Source organism: Plecotus auritus, assembly GCF_963455305.1.
Source record: "Plecotus auritus genome assembly, chromosome: 4".
Classification (NCBI taxonomy): Eukaryota; Metazoa; Chordata; class Mammalia; order Chiroptera; family Vespertilionidae; genus Plecotus; species Plecotus auritus.
The window spans coordinates 41963059-41988318 of NC_137775.1; the positions used below are offsets into that span (position 1 = coordinate 41963059).

The 25260-nt window shown below is 41.3% G+C and overlaps 1 protein-coding gene across 1 annotated transcript in view; it reads right to left on the reverse strand.

The window, feature by feature from the left end:
* Window positions 1-662: 662 nt before the first annotated feature.
* CRYBG1 (crystallin beta-gamma domain containing 1) overlaps window positions 663-25260 on the reverse strand; it is a 51018-nt gene continuing 26420 nt past the window's right edge. The window contains exons 8-20 of the mRNA XM_080664263.1: window positions 22813-22848; window positions 21755-21912; window positions 20416-20542; window positions 20181-20326; window positions 16253-16379; window positions 16020-16052; window positions 14931-15043; window positions 13271-13400; window positions 10238-10377; window positions 8864-8987; window positions 8291-8449; window positions 6235-6397; window positions 663-2294 (exon numbers count right to left, since the gene is read on the reverse strand). Of these exons, the coding sequence (XP_080520389.1) occupies window positions 2206-2294; window positions 6235-6397; window positions 8291-8449; window positions 8864-8987; window positions 10238-10377; window positions 13271-13400; window positions 14931-15043; window positions 16020-16052; window positions 16253-16379; window positions 20181-20326; window positions 20416-20542; window positions 21755-21912; window positions 22813-22848 (1545 nt within the window). The 3' untranslated portion in view covers window positions 663-2205. The remainder of the gene's footprint in view (window positions 2295-6234; window positions 6398-8290; window positions 8450-8863; window positions 8988-10237; window positions 10378-13270; window positions 13401-14930; window positions 15044-16019; window positions 16053-16252; window positions 16380-20180; window positions 20327-20415; window positions 20543-21754; window positions 21913-22812; window positions 22849-25260) is intronic.

Consider the following 25260-nt stretch of genomic DNA (forward strand, 5'->3'; position numbering starts at 1 on the left):
CAGTATACTTCTCTTGAGTACCTCATTTATTTGATATCAAAGATACTATAAATCATGCACCTGATCAGTTTTCCCCTTTGCACTGGCTGATAGAAAGCTCAGGGCAAATAGGTGGTTGATCTCCAGCAAAAGTCTAGAATACTTTTGGTACCCATTTGAGATACAAATACACTGAGTGGCCAGATTATTATGGGTTCAGAGATCATAATAATCTGGCCACTCAGTGTAGACCTGTTTGAATAACTTTCTACTTAGTTTATTCCTATTTGACACTCATTTACTAGTGTGTTGGATGAGGGCTTTTCTCTGGAATTGCTGATCTCACCACTACAGACTTACCTCAGAAGAAAAAAAAATGTTTTCAGTTGTAAATACTCCACTTTGACTTCCACCTGAACAGTCAGCTCTTTAACTCTGAGGACTCCCAGGGGGTGGTGCAGGGCAAACTCAAGGCAGGACCTCACTCCCCGTCATGTCCACTCAAAAAAGTGTAGTGCACCCTTTCACCAGTGTCTGGAAAGAGGGGAGTCAGCTGACCTTTCCCTGCCATATTCCAGCCCCCCTCCCCCCGAAACTTGCCTTGTCCTAATCAGGCATTTGTTTCTAATCTGCCAGCTGACTCTCTGAAGTGTTAATGAGGGCTACTAACCGATTTCATCAACACAGTTAACCAGAAACAAGTTTATTCAAGAGATAAATCCAACAGAGGCTACTGTAGGATGTCTTACCCCACCACACTGTAATGGATGCACGAAGGCCAAAAATCAGCCACACACCTCGGAACAAGACAGACATGCTGGCTGCTGTTGGACATGTACAAGCATTACTTTAAAACCAAAGATACTACTCTGATGACCATAATTGCTTACCACAGACTCCAGAGAGGAGCAACACTTCAGAATGGGAAACAGATGAAAAGGAAACCAGGTTTGTTCTTCCTGTGACAAGAGCACCAGCATTCAGTGCCGAGGACAACGAAATGGGGACAGAACGAAGAAGAGGGAGTTCAAGGACTGTTTTAGCCGTTTTGTTCAAAATGAGTATGCACAATTTGAACAGCACCATCTGGGCAGTGTATCATCAGTTAAACATTTTGAACTTCCATTGAAGTGCTTGCTGAACTTTAGGGTTTTCAGAGTTCTAAGATTTGACAAGCATACTGAAGGCCTCCTGTCCTTTCCTTTTGGAAGAGGATTGCTGTCATCCTCCTGAGCCTTCCACACCCAAAAGAAGTGACCATGGGGCTGCAATACCCCGAGACCTGGACTGTCCTTGGAGCATGGCCGTTCAACATCACAGGTAAGGTAGCCCCGTGCAGGCCTCCTGCCAGTGCAGCTGGATGGGAGGGCAGGGAATTAGGCTAAATTACCTGAGTTTAGCAAAGGATTGCATAACATTGCTTCAGAACTAGTTATAGATGAATGGGGATGGGCTAATAAATTAGGTCATGGTATACTGTTCCAGCAGCATCTGTAAGAAAATATTTAAACAACATTCATGTGAAAATCTAGGGCAGCCCATGGTGAATTAAAATAATCCAAATCCTGCTAATAAATGTAAGCAGACATGGACATGAAATTTTTTTAAATTTTCTAGTTTTTAATATTAATTAAAGTGTTTTATCTGTACTCATTCAGTTCCTTAACATATGTCTGAATATATAATTTCCCACTTGGCTATACAGCATAATTAATGATTTCAGAAAACAGAAGGTCAAAGACCCATACTAGAGGCCTAATAACATTATTTCTTCTAAGGTCTAAACAGTTTCTACCTTACAGACTTAAGCTTTTACCCTTCCCTTTAAGTGTAAGGCATCTGTAGGTCCACCAAGTCGGTGAATTTGTTCCTATTCTCTCCTGTCACTGTCTTTGGAAATCATGTAAAATGTACAGTCTTAACGTCTTGAGATAAGATTTTTTTAAAACACCCCAACACTGCTAATGAGGCAACCTGTTTAAGCAGCTGCTGAAAGGAACTGACAGGCAAGAAGTGAAAGAAGAACAAATTATTGGTTTAAAACTATTAGTCTTTTGAAGAGATGAGACAGTTGTCCCGGTCCTGGCACTGTGGTTCAAGAGTGAATTTGGAGTTGCTGAGGAGCACATCCGCTTTCCTCTTGGTTCCTGTCAGCAGTCCTTTTCCTTTTAAACAAGGTAACTGGAAGACCTCCAGAAATAGTCCTCCTTCATTCTTTGTCCATGATTATAGGACCATGGCTTCCCACACTTGTGTTAACTTCTCTTTGCTGGCGGTGTTGAGGATAATGTGATTTTGATCATACTGTGCACCCCCTGAAAAAAAGGAGAACATGAGGAAATGTGCCCACCGTAAGACAGTTTACCTCAGCACAGAGTTACGAGTAGAAGTAACCAGGTGCAAAGCCATGTGCCGCATGAAACAATGTAGGAGCAGAGCCCTGCCAAGTACCTAGTCCGACAGGCGCGGACAGGCTCAGTAACTGGGGGTAAATGTGTTAAAGTCCCATAAGGGCACCAGCAGCTCCACATAGGATCTCCTACTTCCTGGGCTCCTTTTCCTACCAAGTCTCAAAACCTACTCCACAGTCATTAAGATGCCTGACATTGGGGGCACAGGGAAGAATATAGAGAAGGGAAAAGGAGCAGAGACTGAAATATATTCAGTGGTGTGGTCAAGGATTCAAGGTACCAGTGAGGAAAAAGCAGGCAGACCTGATATAGTGGGATGGTTGTCTTCCGGAACAGGTTTTGCATGAATAATGAAAAGTGGCTGTATTAGGTAAAGGGGGAGGTCTGAATGACACCAGAGGTATGGGCAGCACTCCCACTACTGAGCTCACAGGCTTTGGTGTATAAAATTCACGGCATTTCAGATGCTGAGTTCCATTGTACGAGTATGGTCACCAGAATGTTTGTAAGAATATATTCCAAGGGGTCCTACTAGATTATTTCAGATACTTGAGTGTTAAAGACTGCCTCATGGTCTTCTCATCTGATCCCGCTCCCCCCCACCCCAGTGTGGAATAAACATCCTGTAAGATACCCTGTAGTTTTCTAGCATAAGTCTCTGCACCAAGGCTATGTCACCGAGGACTCCATCAGAATAAAAATCTTCATCTGGCTGCAGGGTTAGTGTGACTGGCAATGAAATAATCCTGCAGCCTCACACTAAGAAATAAATGTCCTTATTCTCTTTCAAACCACTTAAAAAATATCCAAAAGGTCTGATAACTTACACCATAGAGCTAGGTAGCTGGGGAAGGAAATCATCTCTTATCTTGTGTTCCTCTTGTAGAGTTTGGTTTATCGTCACTGACAGTAAAGCAAGCATGTCAAACTCAAAGGCTAACATGGGCCAAATAAACGAGTCATGCTTGGTCTAGAGCAGTGGTCGGCAAACTGCGGCTTGCAAGCCGCCGTTTGCCGCTCTGTTGACTGAGTTTGCCGACCACTGCGTAAGGCATTACCCTTACCCAGAAGTTTTGACTTCAGGTTAAAGACATTAGTACATTATTAAAATGTTTTTTAAGTGTTTTTCCTTAAGGCAGTGGTCGGCAAACTCATTAGTCAACAGAGTGGCAAACGCCACGGCTCGTGAGCCGCATGTGGCTCGCGAAGCCGCAGTTTGCCGACCACTGGTCTAGAGCCTCCACACCTAGGTGTAGCATAGAATACAAGGGCAGTGTGCTTGGGCCTTCTTCGTGTACTTTAGCAGTAAATCCCACTGTGCCCATTGAGACACACAGTGTGCTCCACTGAGATTTCTGGAAGTGCCCTCTCAAGGTCCCAATGTCCTCTTTCCCTTTTTCAAGATTATAGTATTTTAACTTATTTTCTGTGTACATTACAGCATAATTCTAATTAGAATCATGAAGACTATAAAGTTCCTGAGAAATAAACTGATTCATTCTTCTTCCTTTGGGAGAATTAAAATCAGCCCAGACATCTGATGTTTTTAAAGTGAGCATGAATCAGCGCCCACTATTGTCATGTTTGTGGTCTGGAACAGTACATGAATGTCTACCCAAACAGCTCGTTCCCCAGACACCAGGAGACAGGTCTAATAAATTTTATGGCAACATCACTAGGTAACAAATGGTTCCACAGTTATAGCTAATGAAAATTATAGTTTCCTGTAAAGTGCACCAAAGAGATGTATTTGTATTTCCTTAGCAGTCCGTGGGATGTGGCCCTACTTGCTCATGTCCACAAGATGGCACCATTCTCCCACATTCTGAGACAAATTCCGCTTAACAAGCCCTCAAGTGACTAATGCAGCTACCATACTAGATAGACTGAGCATTCACAAGCATACAGACAGTATCCTTACTCAAGAGGCATTTGGTTAATTTCAGTGCATTTTAGGAAGGGACTCTGGAACTTAAAGTCCTAAGGAGGAACCTCCTCGAGTCCCATAGTTCTTGTCAGAGTAAAACTAGAAGCCAGGTGTCCTTACTCCCGGGTCAGCTGTTAATGTAGCAAATGGGGAAAAGTCCTGTATGCCTAGCACTTCTAGAAGGTAGGCTCTCTAAAGCCAAGATAGTATCCTTTTTCCCACTTTGAGCCTTCCACCTGGTGAGTACCCGTAAATACAGGTTGAAAGAACAAAAGAAGAAATGCTCCAAGAAGTTACTCATAAGGATTACAGTGGCCTTAGTCCCAGACAGGAGAAGCCGATCACATTTGTAAGAAATATGAATCCATGTGTTCAAAAAAAAAATCCACGTTTCCAACTTAGTCGCTTAGTCGCTTTTCCTTGGCTTCTTTGGAGGTTTTAAAACTATCTTGTATAGACAGAGAAGTTCCAGTTGAACAGGTTGATGAAAATAAGAATCAAGGAGGGTCTGGTTCTATGATTCTTAAGCAGTCAGAACCTCCAGTTGACCATTTGTAGAATGTCCACAAATGACAAATTTTGTATCCAATGTAATGTGAAGGAGCTGTATTTATATTACCATTCATTCTGAATGTTACATCTACTTTCTTATATCTTGCACTTCATGTGATTTTTAGCTCCCATCCAGCCTGTTATATATTACTTAGCTTGTGCTTCCTAAGTGTACTCTGCCTTTGCCCCTGTGCACCCTTCCAGCTTCTCAGGTTCCTTGTGAATTCTAATCCTGTTATTAGGTGGGCTGGCCACTCATCCATCTGAAGGTCACACACAGGTGACGCCCACCTCTGCTCCTCACACAGCCCCCCAAGTCCCTGATGAAAATGCTGCTTCTCCATCATCCAGAAAAACTATTTTAAAACAGTTGCAGCTGCTCCTTTATCCCTATATCAGTTTTTAATGACAGCTTGGCTGAGAGCCCTGATTAAAGTAAAATTGAGCCAACTTCCTAGCAAATTTTTTTAATGAAGTATGTGATATAGTAAGGCTACATTATAACCATTTCACTAAATTTATAAACATAATCATGTTGGCTTTCCTGGTAGGAAATAGAAAGTCTCCATTAATAATTTAAAGCAAAATTACCCCACTGGACATGAATAAAACACACTTCTTCATTTGCTTGTCAATAGTAACAAGAAGTCACTGAATTCCCATATCTATGTTAGAAGTCAGTTTTGGTTTGTTTTATGTTTTTAAATTATTAGTGGTTCCACCAGTAAGGAGAACTAGTTAGAATGCAGATTTTCGTGCCCCACCCCAGACATACAATATCAAACTGTGAGGGTAGGACCTAGCCATCTGTGTTTTAATAAGTCCTCTAGGTGATTCTGATGCAGATAAGGTTCGGGAAACACTGTCCTAAATTTATTTGTTCTTCTCAAGAAACATCAATTTGCTCTGGATTTTCGTTGAACAAATGTTCAGTTGAAATCCTCTTGGCTGTGTTCATTCCTTTTAGATCTTAGATCTTTTCAATGAAAGATTACATGTATAGACATGAAAATCATCAACTCTACTGAGACCACAGCCTTTTAACTTGTGATTTCAGTCTCACACTGTTAAAATAAAAGGCTTGAAGACAGCCCCTGTCCAGATTCTACCTCAACACTTACTGCCAAATGGATTAACCCCTCTAAGCCTCCATTTTGGGGGCTGTAAAGTGGGATGGAAGGAGGGGATAACATAGGTTGCTGTGAAGATCACATGACAATGCAAAGTGTTTAGCACAGTGGCTGACATAGTGAAAGATCTCTTACTATTTATACTAGTGCTCACCATTTTCAAAAGAAAAGAATCGATTTTTTTTAGTTAACTAAAAAAAGGCACAACCAAGAAGATAAAGGGAACGAGCCTTACCTTTGATATCTAAAACTAAATTTGGCTTCAGCTTGCTGTAGATCCTACCGTCAGACTTCATGCTCCAGAACTGACTCTCTGCGCTCTGGTCCAGAGCCAGGCCCAGCTTGGAGCCAGAAGTGACCAGGCTCCCCACAATCGTCAGGCAGCAGTCTTCTGCTATCTGCTTGGAACAGAGATACGTGTCTTAGAGAGGAACACACGTTCAGGTGTCACTGTGATCAGTTCCCTGTTGAAGCTGATTTTTAAAGCCACCCTAGATCCTGGCTTCATTCACCCTTATGCCCTTTAGTTCAGGTGACACAAGTGGCAGAGGGTTCTCTGTTCTTCTCCATTTTAAGGGACTTCTGCCCTTTGGGAGACTGTCTTACTAGTGAGAGAAGCCTGAGAACATCAAAGCTGCCCCTCATGATGGTTTTCCCTCCCAGAAATGACTGTCCTCCAAGGCTGGTCATGCCACCAAACCTACCCCCACAGAACCACCTATGCGCAGCCAGACCCTTCTAGAATGTGGCTGCACCTCTAATTTTGAAGGCTATTGTAGCACTAATGTGGCTAAAAGGGCATTTTGTCATTTTAAACCTTGAAGTCCCATTTATTTCTCTTGTCTTTTCTTCATGAGAAATGTCATTTTCTAAAAAGGCATGCTATCCAACCATAAAAAGAGAAGAAAATACCAATACAATAAAGGGTATTTTCATGTAGGAATTTTATGGGTCCTTCTCTGAAGTGAATCTACTCTCAATATATAAACAGTGTATGGTAGTCACATGTTCACATTACATTAACACAGATCACTGATGAAAATGCTCATGGAGAGAACTGGAAAGTACTGTTCTACATGAGTTAAAAGGACTGTGATGATCTAGGCTACTTTACTTCTCAATGACCTACTCAATTCAAAGTCGTTAAATAACATCACTAAAATATCTGTTAGAAATAATTGATGAAAGGCTCCATTTTCTTGAATCGTTTAAGATAATTCAAAGGCAGAAATTGGCTTTTTGTGCTTCTTTATTACAGCTCTTGCTATTCCTTCTGTGCAAGTCTAAATAGCCCTTAGGCTTACTGGAAGGATGCCTGTCCCTCAGGCCCCACAGACCTAATTAACATGCCTTTCACAGGCTGTGTGCCTTCTGCTGACTCATGGGGCACCACAGTTAGAAAAAAATTGGGAGCAAACAGCCAAGCCCATAAAATCAGGAAGTTACAAAGAATATCTGCAACAGAAGCATGAGCTCCTCTTATAAACTCTTACTCATTGCTGCCTGTAATCGTGTGTTATGGAGGAGTGATAGGAGGGAGGTGGGGCATTTTCCATTCTCAAGGTGTGCCAATGTGGAAATGGTACACAAGCTGGTACTTCTTCACCCTTAATTCTAGTCTGAGATCCTCCAAAAAGGAAGCAAACCAAGAGTAACTTGTTGATAATGCTGGGGCTTACAGTTAGTTTCTATACTTAGTAGAAATTCCTATATAATTTTCTATCCTATATAATAAAACCCTAATATGCAAATCAACTGAACAGCAGAATGACCAGTCGCTATGATGCACACTGACCACCAGGGGGCAGACACTCAATGCAGGAGCTGCCCCCTGGTGGTCCGTGAACTCCCACAGGGGGAGCGCCGCTCAGCCAGAAGCTGGGCTTTCAGCTGGTGAGCACAGTGGCGGCAGTTGGAACCTCTCCCATCTCCGTGGCAGCACTAAGGACCCCTCGGGGGATGTCTGCCTGGCAGGAGGGGTGGGACTACCTTATTTTCTAAGCCGGCAGGCGGACATCCCAAGGGGTCCCAGATTGCGAGAGGGCGCAGGCCAGGCTGAGGGACTCCCCCCAGTGCACGAATGTTACTATATAAAAATCAAGTATAGATATCAGTACTCTATCTTGGATCAGAGATTTATTCCCATTTTATGTTCATAGACTGGTTCTGTAAGAGCTAAGAAATATTTTCATGGAAAACCCAATTTATTTCTGAAGGTGGTCCAGGAAATCATGAAATAGCATTAACTTGAAAGATGCTGTCACAGACCTTTGTCTTATCCTAAAGCTCACCCTGCATTTGATGCATCCTTCTTGATAAATCCAGATCTGATCATCAGCACCGACGTCCTCTGTGACCTGTATTCTGAGAAGCTTCAGGTCCTCTAAGTTCCCGTTGGTTGACATGAATAACCCTGTTGCCTTGTTTCGAAGTCTGAAATAAATACGTTTCTAGAAGACAAAACCCCAGCAATGATCAGAAGTAAGTTGTACTATTAGAAGTTCTGAACAAGCATCAACAGCAGGGGCCGAATCCAAGGTGAGGTGGTATTAGGGACAATTTATATACCCAAGAGCCCTAAAGGCTTTAGGATTTTCTCCCTGAGAAGATTTTGGTGAAATGTCAAAGAAGTGCCTGGGGCAGGGAGCCTGCCTGTGGAAACCCAGCATTTGGAGTTTGGGACACACCACGATTTGATGTCAGGTATGAGAGCATTTCTGAAAGCAGTCAGAAACAGCCCAAATTCAGAAGTTCATGGGAGTGGCAAATTTCAAACTGAAACTAAAATGTTAATTTACGTTTACAAAAAAAAAAAAAAAAAAATCAGAGAAGAGTCTATTCAAACGTGGAGAAGAAGAAAATACCTGATTAAAAGGCCGTAGAGAACCTATTTGGCGACAGCCACTGAATTCATACCAATTAGGTACTTCTGCTGGTGACAGTAGGAATTGCCGACCCCTGTAATTGCCATATTCATAAGTAACCCATCTGGAAAAATAGATAACCACAAGTAAGTGGCAATATCCATTTGACAATGAGCCCCAATTATATTTTAGGACATTTCAATTTTTAGACTGAGCTTTATACTTAAAATATACATTGGCGGGAGAGGGGGGGACTACCTTATTTTCTAAAACACTTCACCCTTTTCTCAAGAAATAGCACATTCTTGGTACATATTTATGCTACAAAGAACCATCCTTAAAGAGAAATGGGTAAGGCTTTTCCTCCACCTGAGCAATGAAATAGAGATTATAGTCTTAGTGGGACAGCCCAGTATTCCTGTGAGCATTTTTATAAAACATTTCCAGTTGTAATTATGGATCTTTTATTTAAATAGTTAATATTTGTAAAGTTCTTCTTGTGTGGCATATGGTAAATACTAAAGGGTTATTTAACTAAAAGTAAATAACTCATTTTTTTGTTTAAAATGAGAGGAATCTTCCTTAGTCCAGAAAACTGCTAAAGATACTCTGGCTTACTAGGGATGCTGGTGCCCACACCTGAAGACATGTGGACTCCTGCACGCAATGGCATGTGAGTGACCCAGCAGCCTTTCTCTGGTCTATGTGTTACCAAGGAAGAATGTCCTCGACTTTTAATCCTGGAACTCTAAAGCACCCAAATAATTGTTTTTTTAAACAGCTGTAGTCCCCTCCAACACTTGATGCATACAAGTAGACTATACCTATTTTTGCGAGTGAAACAAAAATACTTTCTTAAAAACATTTATTACATTGATAGTTCTTACTCATTTTTACATCTTACTTAATTTCACAATTATTCAAAGTTGAGAAAAATCTTCCCATATTGACCTTTAAGCATGCACAGCATCTGCTAGTCACTCCTAGTTAAAGGAAAACCCCAGGAAAACCCCAAAATCAAAGGACTTGGTCTTTTAAAGGGAAAGGAAAAATGAGCTCTTCTCATACTTGCTAAAAGGTGCTCAGTAAACTCAGAGCACTGTTTTGCAAAGTATTCCCCTAGAAACTTTGAGGTGTTGAAGACCAAGTCCTTACCTTAAGTAAACTAAAAGCCTGGAGGAATTGATGAGAGAGTCTTCACATATGGCTCTTCCCAATGCGAAAAATCCACTATGAAGGTGCATAATCATTAACCCTTACAGAAAACAGGGGGGTTTATGTCACTTTGTTTAAGGTAATGTAGGAGAAAAAGAAATATGATCAAACTTAATCTTTGAAATCATCTCTTACTGAATGAATAAGTAGGTAACTCACATGCCACCGATCACCTGAACTGAGCGTATCTGCGTGTTGAATCCCAGGGATTGGAGATTGACTGCTTCTGCATTAAGCTCAATCTTTTTTCCTTTGAAGTCTTCTCTTTCGAAAAGAATAATTGTTGGCTCAGAAAATTCCTGTTTAGGAACAAAAATAATGTTACTCATCTTTAATAGTAATTTGAACTTATTTGAAAATCATCTTGTTACAAGGACAGATCACGAGATCTTGGCCTGTCATAAGCTCCCTTTCCCAGGAAGTTGGGGTGTTTATACACTCCAGAGCTAAAGAGAGGAAGGAAGTGGGGACAGGAAGTTTTCCTACTGCATAGAAAGGCAGGTAAATGTAAATAGTGGTATAAAGGGTGAGGGATATCCCAGGCACAAAGGAATGGGTATATGAGTCTGGAATATCAACACAGCTAATGAATTTATTTTCAATCCTGCCATTTTCTATTAGGATAAGGAAGGGCTAGGACTGGAAAGCTATGGATGTAAATGGCGAGGGTCAGAGGCCTATTGCAGTCTTTGGGGTCTAGTGGAATTGCTAGTCAGGAACCTCCTTGTATGCATTTTCAACTGTCTTTTTTTTGTTGTTTTAATTGTCAACAGACAATGATTCTGTGCACGCATGCTCCCAAACTTTCCTGTAGGAATATTGTTAGGAGGAGGGAAAACTACCGGATGGAAGCTCTATGTTCAAACTCATTTTCAAATTATAGACCCTTATGACCCTAGACCAGTGGTTCTCAACCTAATGCCGCGACCCTTTAATACAGTTCCTCATGTTGTGGTGACCCCCAACCATAACATTTTTTTCGTTGCTACTTCATAACTGTAAATTTGCTACTGTTATGAATTGTAATGTAAATATCTGTGTTTTCTGATGGTCTTAGGTGACCCTGCTAGAGGTTCTCAACCTGTGGGTCGTGACCCACAGGTTGAGAACCGCTGCTGTAGAGCCTAAGACCATCGGAAAACACAGATATTTACATTATGATTCATAACAGTAGCAAAATTACAGTTATGAAGTAGCAACGAAAATAATTTTATGGTTGGGGGTCACCATAACATGAGGAACTGTATTAAAGGGTCGCGGCATTAGAGAGGTTGAGAACCACTGCCCTAGTCTAAGCTCTAATGATGATAATCCTAAAATCATAAATGATCATCAGAAATTCCCTACCTGCTTCAAGTTTTGTGGCAAGGATGTGGGACTTGCTTCATTTATGTGAATGTGCCCTGACACGTAGATTCTGTTGACCAGTAAATAGCACATTAATGTTCAGAGGTGGTTTGTATGGCATCTGTGAGCTAATGAATGGTACCACATCATCCCATGTTCCATTGCTACTATTTTCATATATTGAGAAAGGTCAATGCTTTAGTTATTTGAACAGGCAGGAAAGGATGAGATAAAGCCAACTCCTGCCTAAAATCAACTACCTATGTTTAAAGCTTCTTATGAGAGATCATCTACCAAAAACTAAAATATTTCCAAAACTACACACTCAGACTAACATCTGAACATTATCTTGCAGTTTCCCATTGAATATTGCTTTGACTACATTAAAATGAAAGATTTCTGTTCAAAGGGGGCACTATAATCTGGATTAGGACACACATGATAAATTGGGAGGAGTCATTTGATTGCAAATCTCAAAGACAGAGCAATAAATTTTAAAACTAGAAGGAATTTTTGCAAATCAACAAGATATACAGGGAACTATAAAATAAAAAGCTGAGCAAAGGACATAATAGGCAATTCACTGAACAGAAAACCCAAATGATTAATAAGTATATGAGATATCAACTTCTCTAATAGTAAAATGCAATTAACAATGAGAGAATACTTTCTACCCAATTCCTTCCAAAGTTAGAAAGTCAGAATACTCAGTAATGGCAAACAATGTGGAAAACAAACCCACACACACTGCCAGCAAGAGTCTGAAGTGGTGGAACTGGACTTAGTGAAGCTGTATATTCATGCACACAATCCCAGCAAATGCACTCTTTAATATACATGCCCAAGAGAGCCCCACAGGTCCATGGGGAGGCACAGATGAGAAGTGAGTAAAACATTGTGATGGGATACTTGCATCAGTTAGAATCAATGAGATGTACATACAGCATAATGGACAGCTCTTTAAAAATTTTAATGTAAGGCCCTAACTGGTTTGGCTCAGTGGATAGAGCGTCGGCCTGCGGACTAAAGGGTCCCAGGTTCGATTCTGGTCAAGGGCATGTACCTGGGTTGCGGCACATCCCCAGTAGGGGGCGTGCAGGAGGCAGCTGATCGATGTCTCTCTCTCATCGATGTTTCCAACTTTCTATCCCTCTCTCTTCCTCTCTGTAAAAAATCAATAAAATATATTTTTAAAAAAATTTTAATGTAAGTATTGTTATGTTTATAATGCAGTGAGAACTATAGCTAATATTGTATATAAATCAAAATCCTGTAGCCCTGGTTGGTTGAGCATGGTCCCATGCACCTAGAGGTAGCCGGTTCAATTACTGGTCAGGGCACATGCCCACAGTGGGTGTGCAGGAGGCAGCCGATCAATATTTCTCTCATTGATGTTTCTTTCTTCCGCTCTCTTCCTCTCCCTTCCTCTCTCTAAAATCAATAGAAACATTAAGAAGCCTATATACAGATTTTCTGAAAACATGTTTTATAAGAATATCCACATTGTATCCCTCACACATTCCATGGGTGTCTGTAAAAGGGATAGGGATCAGGTATAAAATGGGAAAAAACAGGAGAGGGGCCTTGAATTAACTTATGATGGTTGTGTGCCATGACTGAGTCAATACTTCACCTGAAGTCTAAGAAAACAGCAAACAAAAACAACTTATATGTTAAACATCTAAAAAGAGATTAAAAAGTTACAGAATAGAAAGTTCTACTGCAACTGTTTTTTCTGTCTCCAACTTTAAGCCTGGAGTAGGTCTAACTGCTGGTTTCTGCTCTGGCCATCAGCTATGTGAACCGTACATCTCCGTAACGAGGCATTCACACGGACATACTTACAGCATCTATAAAACGAAGAGACTTCACACTTGCTCCAGGCAGGCATCCCATTGCAGAGAGACACGGGTAGTGGCCTTCTTCCAGCACATACTGGTTACCAGAGAAATTTTCTCCATCATACGCAACCCAGCTATATAGGAAAAACCACACACACACGCCTAATTGGAGTATTCTTATTCAAGAAATCTGATTTTAGAGGTAGCCTGCTATAAAATAAATAATGCTTGTGGCTAACAGTGTTCTTCAAAAATATCTAGGCATATTTTCTGCATTCAATCTTGTGACAAATATTTATAATAAGTCAGTTGTTAGCTTTGCATTTGGGAAATAAAATCTCTCTCTCCGTGAAATAATTCATGTTTTTCTTCCCCACCTGCCAGCATTCCTTGCTCCTCTCATGGATGCCACATTCTCCCAGCCAGTGAGGTGTTGTCAAGCCCTGGAGTCCTCTCAATAATCCTTCAACCTTCAAAGCTGGTCAGTTGCCTGGATCTGCTGATTTCCTCCCCAAATTTCTCTCACATTCTTTTTTCCTCATTTCCAACACCTCAGCACTGGGCGAGGAGTCAAAATACCATTGTGACTTACACAAGTCACTTAGCCTCTCTGGGCCTCAGCATTATTGATAAAATGGTGATGTACCAGCCTGTCTAGAAGAGTGGGGTTTTTTGTTTTGTTTTTTAATCCAACAAATGCTTATCAAGGACTTACTGTGTGTCAGAGACTTTCCCATTGCTGGGGATAGGACAGAGGCCAAAACAAAGTCCTTGCTATCTTGAAGTTTATATTCCAGTGAGCTGAGAAAGATGATAAATGAACAAAAAAACTGTCTAGTCTGAAGGTAATAAATGAAGTAGGTGATAAAGAGGAACCAGGACAGGTGGAGGGATGTGCTGATTGACAGTGAAGTTTTACTGTAAATCTGCATTTGAATGCAAAGTCTGTGATCTTTCCACTCTTATGACGGTGCTGTTTAGACCATAAAGAACTGTATAAGTAAAGGCTCTATTACTATTATCATTAGACAGAATTCCTCATCACCCTGGCACAGGTTGCCCTGACCTTGAGCTCTCCCCTCTCTAAAGCTTTCGAACCCCTGTTTTCAGCATGGCACTTTGAGCTCATTGCCTTTCCCATCATGTTTCCCATGGCATTTATCTAAGCTCATATGCTCAGGGGGCGCCTTCCCGGCCTAATCCTACCCTCCAGACTTGCTTCTCCTCCCCAATGCAAAGCCCTCCCAGCTAGAGAGGGTGTGTGCTCCCTGGTCAGCATACACACCAACTCCACTGCAGCCATGCACTCGCCTATCATGCAGAATGCCTATCCTACTCCTATCCACCTGAAAAACCCTACCTTGGGAGGTGCCTTAGAGATTATTCAGAGTCCCTTTATGGATGATGGGATAGGCCTAGAAAGTAGAGGACCTGGTCCAAACCCCATGAAATGGTGATCTTTAACTCCCCCAACCCACACTGGTCTCCAGGTCCTCTGTGTCCAGCACTCATGTGCTGCGAAGTGTACTTTAGTGCTTCCAGGGTCTTGTACTATTGGGCGGTTTCATCTCGTACCAAGCATCTAAAGGTGTCACTAAATACTGCTGGCATGTGAATTCTATATTCCCGGTGAGGAGGCTCTTCCAGTCCACTGTTTTGCTTACCTGCCTCCTAAAACTCTGCAAGACTTGGTAGAAAATGTATCATCAATTTGACTTGTTGTTTCTTCAAAGCATCGACTATGACCTTGAAACTGTGGTTCCGAAAACAAGTGAATCTTGGAAAAAGTAAATGGAAATACATAAAATCATTTTGCAGACACATTAACTCAATCAGCCTTTGAAATGATGACCCAACCACGACCTGTTAGCTTGTTACAGTAAACTGACATGAATTTTATAAATCCTTTAATTTTCTACTTCTGCATTGATCTCATTAGAAATACTTTGGCTGTACCACTCACGACTGTTTAATTCAGAGACATCAAAGGACAATCCAACAACAGAGGCAGCTTTCTATAGCGCACCCTGTCCTAACAAGCCGGGAGGCATTTTAAAGCTTTATTGTGGCTAAAAGTAATTGTTCGTCAGTTCTAACATTAACAAGAAACTGTATTTTGGAAACACTATAGTTTTCTTCCCTCTCAATGGAAGATACTTGCTGACTTACTAGAATCTCGTGTATGCCAGTAAAGGAGGCTACAGTGGTGTTTGTGCCTCTGTAATTAAGGCTGTCTGAACACTTCCATTAAAAAGCCCAAATAACAAGTGTAATGGCTTCAGTGAGAGACCATGTTAAAGAGACCATATAAAATGTTTGTCTAATGCAGACACAGCAAATATGAAAACTCGTACTGTTTATCACAATAACTATATGTATTGTTTGAAATATTTTAGTATATTCATGTAAACTCTTATTCAATATAATGATATAAAAATTTAGGGGGGCTGAGGTAGGGTAGAGGGGGTCAATGGGGAAAAAAAGGGGACATCTGTCATACTTTCAACAATAAAGATAAATTTAAAAATAAATGAAATTTAACATTACATAATGAGACCATTTTATAAGTATATAGATATGTGTCAATGCTATCAAGCATTAAAAATTAAATCTAATTTAAAAATAGTTATACTTTCAGGCACAAAAATTGTTAAAACTAACAAAATGTCCCAAATGTCTGAAATTTTACATGTATGTTCAACTTTTCAATGGATGGCCCCTAATTATAAAGATAGAATACTTTTTTAAGTTACCTGATTTCGTCTCCTTGGCCCACTGAAAGAATCCTAAAGTGTTTTGAAGAGAAGGGAGAAGGAAATAAGTAGAGCAGACATCTTAAAATACATTTTTATTCCAGATTAGCAATTACTGTTAAAAATAATATCGGCATTGCTTCTATAGTGTTAAGTATACATGAACCAGAAGCACACATTAAGGAAATGCAAATTTCAGTTGAGTGTTCTCATAAAAAAATAGAACTTCTTACCAGACATATGGGTTGAACAGAAGAGATCTTACAATTTTTTCCTCCCCAGTCCTCAAAACTGGTATAAAAGCCTTTATCCAGTATATACTGTTCTCCTGTGAAGTCGGGATTTTCATAGGCTACCCATCTAAAGAGACAAAAACACTGGTTAGTCATAGTTCATAGTTTACATATATAATAAAACTTATCACACACCTCTGAGTAACTGTATCATACCGAAACTTTCATTTGTTTCACCAATCAGCAACCTTAATAATTTTCCTGATTCTCCATTAATCTTTTAAGAGCAGATAGATTTGTCTGGATTAGAAATCAAAGTGGCAAGTGAATGAGTATCTTTGTGTGACCCTTTTGGGTGTTCTCAAACTTATCCAAGCCTCTGCCTTGAGAAAGTGCCAATGAGGATATGTCTATATTTCTAATTCTATCCTAAGGAAACAAGACTTTCAAGAAGTAGCTGCCAAAGTTCTTTTAGTAGGCAAATATGACTTCTTTTTGTTATCAACATTAAATTTTCTTTCCAAAAGTATATTGGGTGGGGGGGAAATAGGTCTACAGTTGTCAGTATACGAAGCAAAGTTTATTCTTGTACTATTATTAATTACTAGAGGCCCGATGCACGAAATTCATGCAAGAGTAGGCCTACTTCCCCTGGCTGCCAGCACCGGCTTCCCTCTGGCCGCTGGTAGGCACCCGGGACCCAGGCTTCTCTCGCAGCCCTGGCTTCATCCAGAAGGTCGTCCGGAAGGATGTCCCGTCTAATTAGCATATTATGCTTTTATTATGATAGATTGTATTATTTTTCATACAAACAACTGTAAGCCCACTGCTATTACAGGAAGCTATGTCTCTACACTACAAACCACACTGGGGAGAAAAGTTGACAGAAGAAATAAACACCAAAAAAGCCAACTAGTAACAAAAATTGTTTTAAACCAGATTTCCAACATGACACAACTATGTAATAAGCAAAATTGATCAAATGCTCAGAAATACTAAAGACAAACCCCTTTGGAATGTTTTCCTTTATCTTTTAAGTGATCTCCACTCAGAGAGGGAAATCAACAAAACCACTGCTTGGATGCTATTTCCTACCCAAAGATAAAAGCCTTTGAGAGAAAGAAAGTTTTTCAATTCTGTTACATTCAAATATCTGCCCCTCAGTTAATTCATTGCCCTCCTGATCCTCTTACAGCTCAAAGGACTAATACCTATATGCCTGTATGCATACTAAGAACTTTCCAGAATGCTTTCACATCTCACTCATTTATTAAAAGTTAATTCACTTATTCATTCAACAAACATTAGCCACTTACCATAAGCCAGAAACTAGATTGGCACGAGGTATGCAAAGATGAAAGACAAAATCCTTGCCCTCCAAAGCTAACTGATGAATAACAAGCATCTCATGGAATTATTTGTCGGTGTTTGTTCTGAATGGGAAGTGACTTGTCCAAGGTGACACCATCACTTAGTGGCCATGATTGAGTCTCCTGAGGCTTACCAGTTGTCTTCGCTTCCTGACCCGAACTGCCACTTGCCCTATAAAGTTTCCTTTCAGGCCATACACTTCGTACTTAAAACAGATTCCGAATGTGCTATGTAAAGGGCCCAACTTAAAGACTCACAGAGCAAGACTCTCAAAAAAGTTTTTTTCTGACTTTGAGTTCCATACTAGGAAATAAAGAGCCAAATTAAAATGCTTATTTACCAATAAGAATAAAGTCATTAAGACAACTTTTCTTTGAAACCATTAAATGTGAGTAGGTTCGTCTTCCATCCTCAGATCTTGGCACAGCTCCACCTTCCCGCCCCACGAGCCCCAACTCCAGTGCTAGGGCCTCTAAAGTCGTCCCTGAGTTCAAACTGGAAATTAATCCCTCTGATGTGGATTCTCAAAGCACTTAATCCCCATGTCTTTTGTAGCAATAATTATGTTTTATATAAATACTGTAACTTCTTTGAGGACATAATATAATGCTGTGCACATAATAGACCTCAATAAATATTTGTCAAACAACCAATGAAATATGAGGAAGCAGCTGGCCCTTCCCACAGCCACACAATTTGAAAGGAAGTGGTGTGGGTACGCATGCCTCTCTTCAATACTAAACCTCAACTGCTACACCCAGAACAAGAGCCTGCGCCAGGAAATGCTACTAGAAATGACTAAAAATAGAAAAAACATTTCATAAAGAAAAGTGATTTCAAATAAACAAGGGCTGGTTAAAAAAAAAGACTGGCAGAGGTACAGAAATTCTTATCTGCGCCAACGGCAGAATCTACACAAATGCCCCAGGGGAATTCTGCCCAGCCTGGTCGGGCTTCCGCTTCTAGGCTGCATGACTGGGCTCTGACTAATTGAACCAATACACCTGCTGAGTATCAAAATGTACAGCTGCCACCTGGACCTAGCCACTGTCTTTCCCTTCTAAATACCTTCAAAGACAGCCTTTAAATATTGCCACCGCGGTATTTCAGATGACTTCTGCCATCCATTCCTTTTACCTATGGCAGATTCTAAAATGTTAGGGCTCCAGAACAGGAACCAGTAGAACGTATTTCCTGTTAAGAATGGAAGCCCCAGAAGCCCCTGGTGTCATTCTGCCAAGATAGAGCTACAAGCAACAGCCTACACAAGAATTTGGTGGACATGACTCACAGGGACAGCACACCACACTGAGACACATCTCAGATATCCAGGGATCTTGTGGAAGGCCCCATGAAGTGCAATGTAGTTGAGGTTAGAATGATTCAAATGGCCTTTTACTACTCATGACATAAAAAAATGGACATCAAGCACTTTCAGCAGAACCAATGTCAAATGATTTCATATAACCATTTAAGAATACTCTCACTCATAACGAATTATAACTGACATCAGCCTGGTTCATAAGAATAACGGAAGAATTCCTTTTAACAGACACCTTCCTCCCCCTGTCCCCATCTAGTATCTGTGCCCATTCTTTCTGATGTTCGGGAACTGCTCACAGCAATCATATGTAAGTGGTTCCTAGGGGAGTGAAACTACATCTCAGCTCCAACGATGGGCACATAACACAGCCACAGCCATCTCCCCAGGTACAGTGACAGACTGAGGCAGGTTCACAGGACTCAAGCCCACAGAATCAGTCACACCTGGAACTTTCGTGGGAAAGAGAAGCTCTTTTCACTGGAGGTAATGAGATGGAAGAACAAAAGCTAGAGGGTGCTGCCACGGGCCAGCGGAGGGAAGGGCCTGCCTAAGGCGAAGCCAATACAGAGAAGATTCCAAGAGAGACAGAGAGAGACCACGTCGTCCTGATGACGGTGTCTGAGCCCCTGCATCCAGCCATGACCAAAGCAAACCTTCAGCAGGACATTTCAGTTATGTAGGCCAGTGAGTTCCATTCCCATCACTTACACCAACCCAGGTTGGCTTGCAGTTACTTGCATCCCAAAGTGTCTTGACATCATCTTTCAATAAAAACTTAGTTTGGCATTATTAAAGCATTCAATTGCTAACTCCAGGGACATTGAAACAATTAGTTTTATGTCAAAATAATAGTGGACAAATATAATGGGGTAGGTGTGGGGCCACAGGAAAATGGAATGGGACTCTGTCCCAACCTCAGGTCTCTCATGTTAAATCACTGTTATTATTTGATTCCCGTCTTAAGAAATTCATGAGGTTTCTCCATGCAGAATGACAAGGGAAGAGGATCTGTGGATTTCTATCTTAAACCCCAAAGCCTACTCCAATATTCTATTACACATGAAAAAATGAAATGAGAAAGATTTTAAAAAGCAATTATGAAAATATAGTGGAAGTAGGTATTAAAGGCCTGATTTAATATTTACTTTAATTCTCTGTGTCAGAGAAGGTATAAATTTAACACAGACCAACGTGAAACCCATGTTTAAATCCAGGTTGGGCTATTTCACTTACACTCCACTCAGTACATTAATAGACTGTGTCTTCACTCCATATCCGGTCTCCATTAAATTAGCAACAATTCCCAACACATCAATACTGGAACCTTTGGATCCAAAGTTTTTTTCACTGTACATTATCATGTGAGCATTTGAAAAATCCTATTGAGAAAAAAAATCAAAATTCAAAGGTTAGCCATTTGGTGTATTATCCTAAAACACCAAGTATTAGCCATTAACTTTTGACTTACACCTAATATAGGTCGTAAAGACTGAAGTTCTCCATCGTAACCTCCCCAATCTTTCCAGTCCTTGTATTCTCCTTCTTCAAGCAAGTACTGATGACCTGTAAATCCAGACTTTTCATAAGCAACCCAACTGCAACAGAAAAAAAAAATGAAGTAGAAATTCTTAGGATTGTTAAAATGTTTCCATTGTATATATCAGTTTCATTGACAAATACAAATAATTTTAAAGCTACAAATGGCCCTCGCTGGTTTGGCTCTGTGTTTAGAGCATCAGCCCATGGACTGAAGGTCCTGGGTTGATTCTGGTCAAGGACACGTGTCTGGATTGCAGGTTTGATCCCTGGCCCCGGTCGGGGCGGGTCCAGGAGGCAAGCATTCAATGTGTTTCTCTCATATGGATGTTTCTCTCTCTGTGTCCCTCCCTCTCCCTTCCACCCTCTAAAAATAAATAGAAAAATATCCTTGCACAAGGATTAACAAAAAATAAATAAATAAATAAAGCTCCAGATGGGCTCAGTCATTATGATTATGGGAATTCTTCTCTAAAATTTAAGCGACTGACAGAATGGCCCTAAGAAAACAATCTAAGAAACATACATCAATGTTCTGTAAAGGAGGAGATAGGGGTGTGCACACGTGTGTGTGTGTGTGTGTGTGTTTAACAAGAACTGACTCAAAAGGACATCAGCAAATAAAACTGGATAAACTTTCTTCAAATAGCAATTAAAATATTATATGTTATTGGCTATTTACAAGACCACATGCAGTGTACTTCCAAAAGAAATATCTAAGATCTAGAAAGTACAAAATATGATCATAAAAAATGAAAAGCAAATCAACAGTTCCAGAGTTTGGAGCATGACATTAATAAACAAGATTGCAGATCTGGTCAGTCTGGATGGGCCAATATACTAGCCTTGCTCAGCTGACTGACCCCAAACAGCCTCTCAAACTGCTGCTATCAAATTCAGGTCACAAATGCCGAAACCGGTTTGGCTCAGTGGATAGAGTGTCGGCCTGCGGACTGAAGGGTCCCGGGTTCGATTCCGGTCAAGGGCATGTACCTTGGTTGCAGGCATATCCCCAGTGGGGAGTGTGCAGGAGGCAGCTGATCGATGTTTCTCTCTCATCGATGTTTCTAGCTCTCTATCCCTCTCCCTTCCTCTCTGTAAAATATCAATAAAATATATTTTAAAAATAAATTCAGGTCACAACTGGCTGAGAACACATTTGAAATTCTCCCTACCATACCATCTGGAATGTTTTTTGGGGCGGGGCGTGCGTGTTTATTACTTGATTAAAGAGGAAAAGGAAATCCTCACGGTGGTGCCTCTCTACTTACATGCCCCTGAGAACTTTCATGGACCCCACCGATGTCAACGGCAAACTGGCCTCTCCATCCGTTTCTTCTGCTTCGCCTCCTTCCATGATAAAATTATACATTTCTGTTTCCAGTTCCATCCGTTTTCCCTCAAAGAAAGGCTTTTCATAAAGAACTACCTGTAACAGAAATGAGGTATACCAGTCATTTGTAAGACGGTAACTATCTCAACAGCTAAATGTTAAATCAGTCATTTAACAACACAAAGTCCTGGAACACAAATTAAAATTTCTCATATTTTAAAAAATTAATTAAATAACAGTATCTTATAATTTTAAAAATCAGAATTTTTTTCCAGCTGGGGTATAGCCCAAAGCTAAGGTTCAAAAGACAGTTTATAAATAATTGGGTCTTGTGTCAATGTCTAGATCTGATCTTTAGAATTTCACTTAGGGCAAACTAAAGAACCAGAAGGTTCTAAGTTGTTTTTAAAATGAAACAAACTGGCCCTGGCCGGTGTGGCTCAGTTGGTTGGGTGTTGTCCTGTGCACCGAAAGGTTGCCGGTTTGATTCCTGGTCAGGGCACATGCCTGGCTTGTGGGTTGGATCCCCGATGGAAGGTGTGTGTGTATGTACAGGAGGCAGTTGATCAATGTTTCGCTCTCTCCTTCCTCTCTCTCCCTCTGAAAGTCAATAAATATTACAAAAAGGAAACAAACTAGAGATCAAACTATGTCATAGATGTGGGAAGCAGAAAGAGCCCTTTGGAGTTGGTAGAACTTGTCTTGAAAGCTTTTTCCTAACTAACTGGCAAGCAGCCACAGGCCCTACAATTAGTAAATACAACTACAAAATATAAATGTGATACAACAATGAACCTTTGAGCCATGGAGGCACGTGCTGTTAGCGACGGCTAGAGCCATCAGCAGCACCTCCCTGCCTGAAGGATGGCATGTGGAAGTTGGGATAACTTCCTTGGGCTGCAGTTATGTTTCATGCAGGTTGAACTGTAAAATCACACAAGTGTTCTCTTCATAAAGACAGAGTGGAAATAAAATTTAAAATATATATAGTTTTACCTTTGGATCTATAGGGAATTCAACTTTACGACCACCCTGAAAAGAAAATAACACAGTGAGTGAGGAAAATGGCTTTTCAGTGATACATTATCTTTTTATATTACACATGTCAGTTTACACCATCAAACCTCGCAGTGAGGGAACATTCCAGTTTCTTTAAATTTATGTTGAGACAGCTCTAAAATTCCCAAGAACTCAGATGAAGACATGAGGAAGCTGGTCTGGGGCAGAGGCTCACAGACTGGCCTGTAAGCTGCATCTACATGTCAGCTGTGTTTTCTGATTCAGTAACTTTTAGTTGTTTTCTTGTTAACTCAGTAAATTTCTTAAAAAAAAAAAAAATGCAGCCCAGCCAGTGTGGTTCAGTGGTTGAGCATCATCTACCTATGAACCAGGAGGTTCCATTCCCTATCAGGGCATGTGCCCAGGTTGCAGGCTCGATCCCCAGTGGGGTGGGGGGGGAGGGGGCGTGTGCAGGCGGCAGCCGATCAGTGATTCTCTATCATCACTGATGTTTCTCTCTCTCCCTTTCTCTCTCTGAAATCAATTTTTTAACAATGCGTATTTCTCACTTCTCTTAAGAAACAGTCCTAAGATCTGACATCTCTGGACCCAAATTCTCATAGGCAGCAAACTTCACCTCCCGAACTTACTAACCCTACGCTGTGCTCATCCTCTAGCTGGGACTCAGGCTCCGGTCTGCCTCTCTCCACCCTCCCTCGGTCCACTCCCAGCCAGCCTCACTCCTGTCTATTTGCTGCCCTGCTCCCAGAGGCATTTGATTTTGCAACCCATGACTTACAAAACTGTTGAAGTTCATACAAGCTCACAATATGATCTGGAGGACTCTTGAAATAATTAAACTGTTAGGGCCTATGGGGGTTGTTATACTTTCATTATTAAAAACTTCTTAAATTCTTTAAAATTCACTAAAAATAAACCACAGGAGAGGGATTATACAGGAATATTAAACAGGGTAAAGTTCAAATCAGCAGTGGGAAAGTCAGGATATTTTTCACCAATACATATTTAATAGCTTTAAATAAATAAATAAAAAGCACAGCCTATGATGCTCAAATGTACCAAATGACCTGTAATTATAAAGGAATGTGCTTGATTTTGTCAACAAACTACAGCTTATACAACCAAGTACCCTTTTCAAAAGTAATCCAATTCGAATGCCATCAACCTCAGTTTTATAAATTACCACTAAAAACTGCCTTGTAAATTAGGGGCAATTCTCTGATACATTCACACAACTAACAAAAGTTTGTTCTTTGAGAGTGGATTTAGTTTTAGAAAAAAGCCCCAAATCACTTACAATAAAACCAGCAAACACACAAGGTATATAACCACAAGCTCTGGCAGGAGGGGTGAGATTAAGATGAAAAAGTTGTCTTCCTGAAGTTCTCATTTATTTCAAACTGACTCGGAAGACAACCGCAAAGTGGAATTTAAAAACCACGTCTGTAAGGAGAGCCTCTCTGGTGCCCGGCAGATTCAGGGAGCACCCACCACACCGTGGCACGCACTGCTCAGCACGGGGACAAGACAGTCGCAGCCTGGATCCTCCCAAGGCTTAGAGTCCAGCCCAGGAACCAGACAACAGGGCACAACACTGCGGGGGCGGGGCGGGGCGGGGGCGGGGGGGCGGGGGGAGCGGAGGCAGAGCAAGCACAGGCCCTCTCTATGGCGAATACTTGGGAAGACAACATTCACTTAGACATCCAGCGCCAGTGCCCCCAGAGCTGCCGCCCAGCCCCGCCTCCTGTCACTCTAGCAAGCCCAGCCCCGCCCCAGCTCCTGCGGGCCTTCTCTGACATCCCCATCTAAAATCAGCCATCTAAGACGCAGCTCGATTTATCCTCCCAAGTATCCCCTTCCCGGTCACATCACCAACAAGTTGGAGTTTATCTGTCCTGTCTCCTGTTTTTCCAGAAAGGTTCAATTGTGTCCATTTTCTTTACTTCCTAAGCCTGCCCTGTGCTGAAGCCCCGTGCACACACCTGGGGCTCTGCCGGGCTGAGAATGCCTGAGGGCAGAGGACCAGGGCGGCTCCACATTTTTTCACCTAAAGCATCTAGCAAGTTATCCTGCTGTAGGCAGTTAGACAGACGTGAGCAGAGCAAGGACCATGGGCCAGTACAGAAGGTCACCAGGGTGGAAAGCCCGGGATGCCTAGCAAAGGACAATCAATGGCAGGGTGACCTTTCTTCCCCTAGCATATCGTCGGTCGTGAGGTTTTAACCCCCTGACCTTTCCTCCCTAGAGACAGCATCTATGTCTCAGTTGTATTTCAGCTCCAGGCCCAGATAAACAACAAAACCAGCCACGGCTGACGTCAGGACCAGCTGCATTGAAAAATGACGCCCTGCTCTGGTGCAGGCCAATCAATCAGCGGAGACCACAACCCTGGAAGGCTACTGAGTATTCCATTAAGATCTTTCC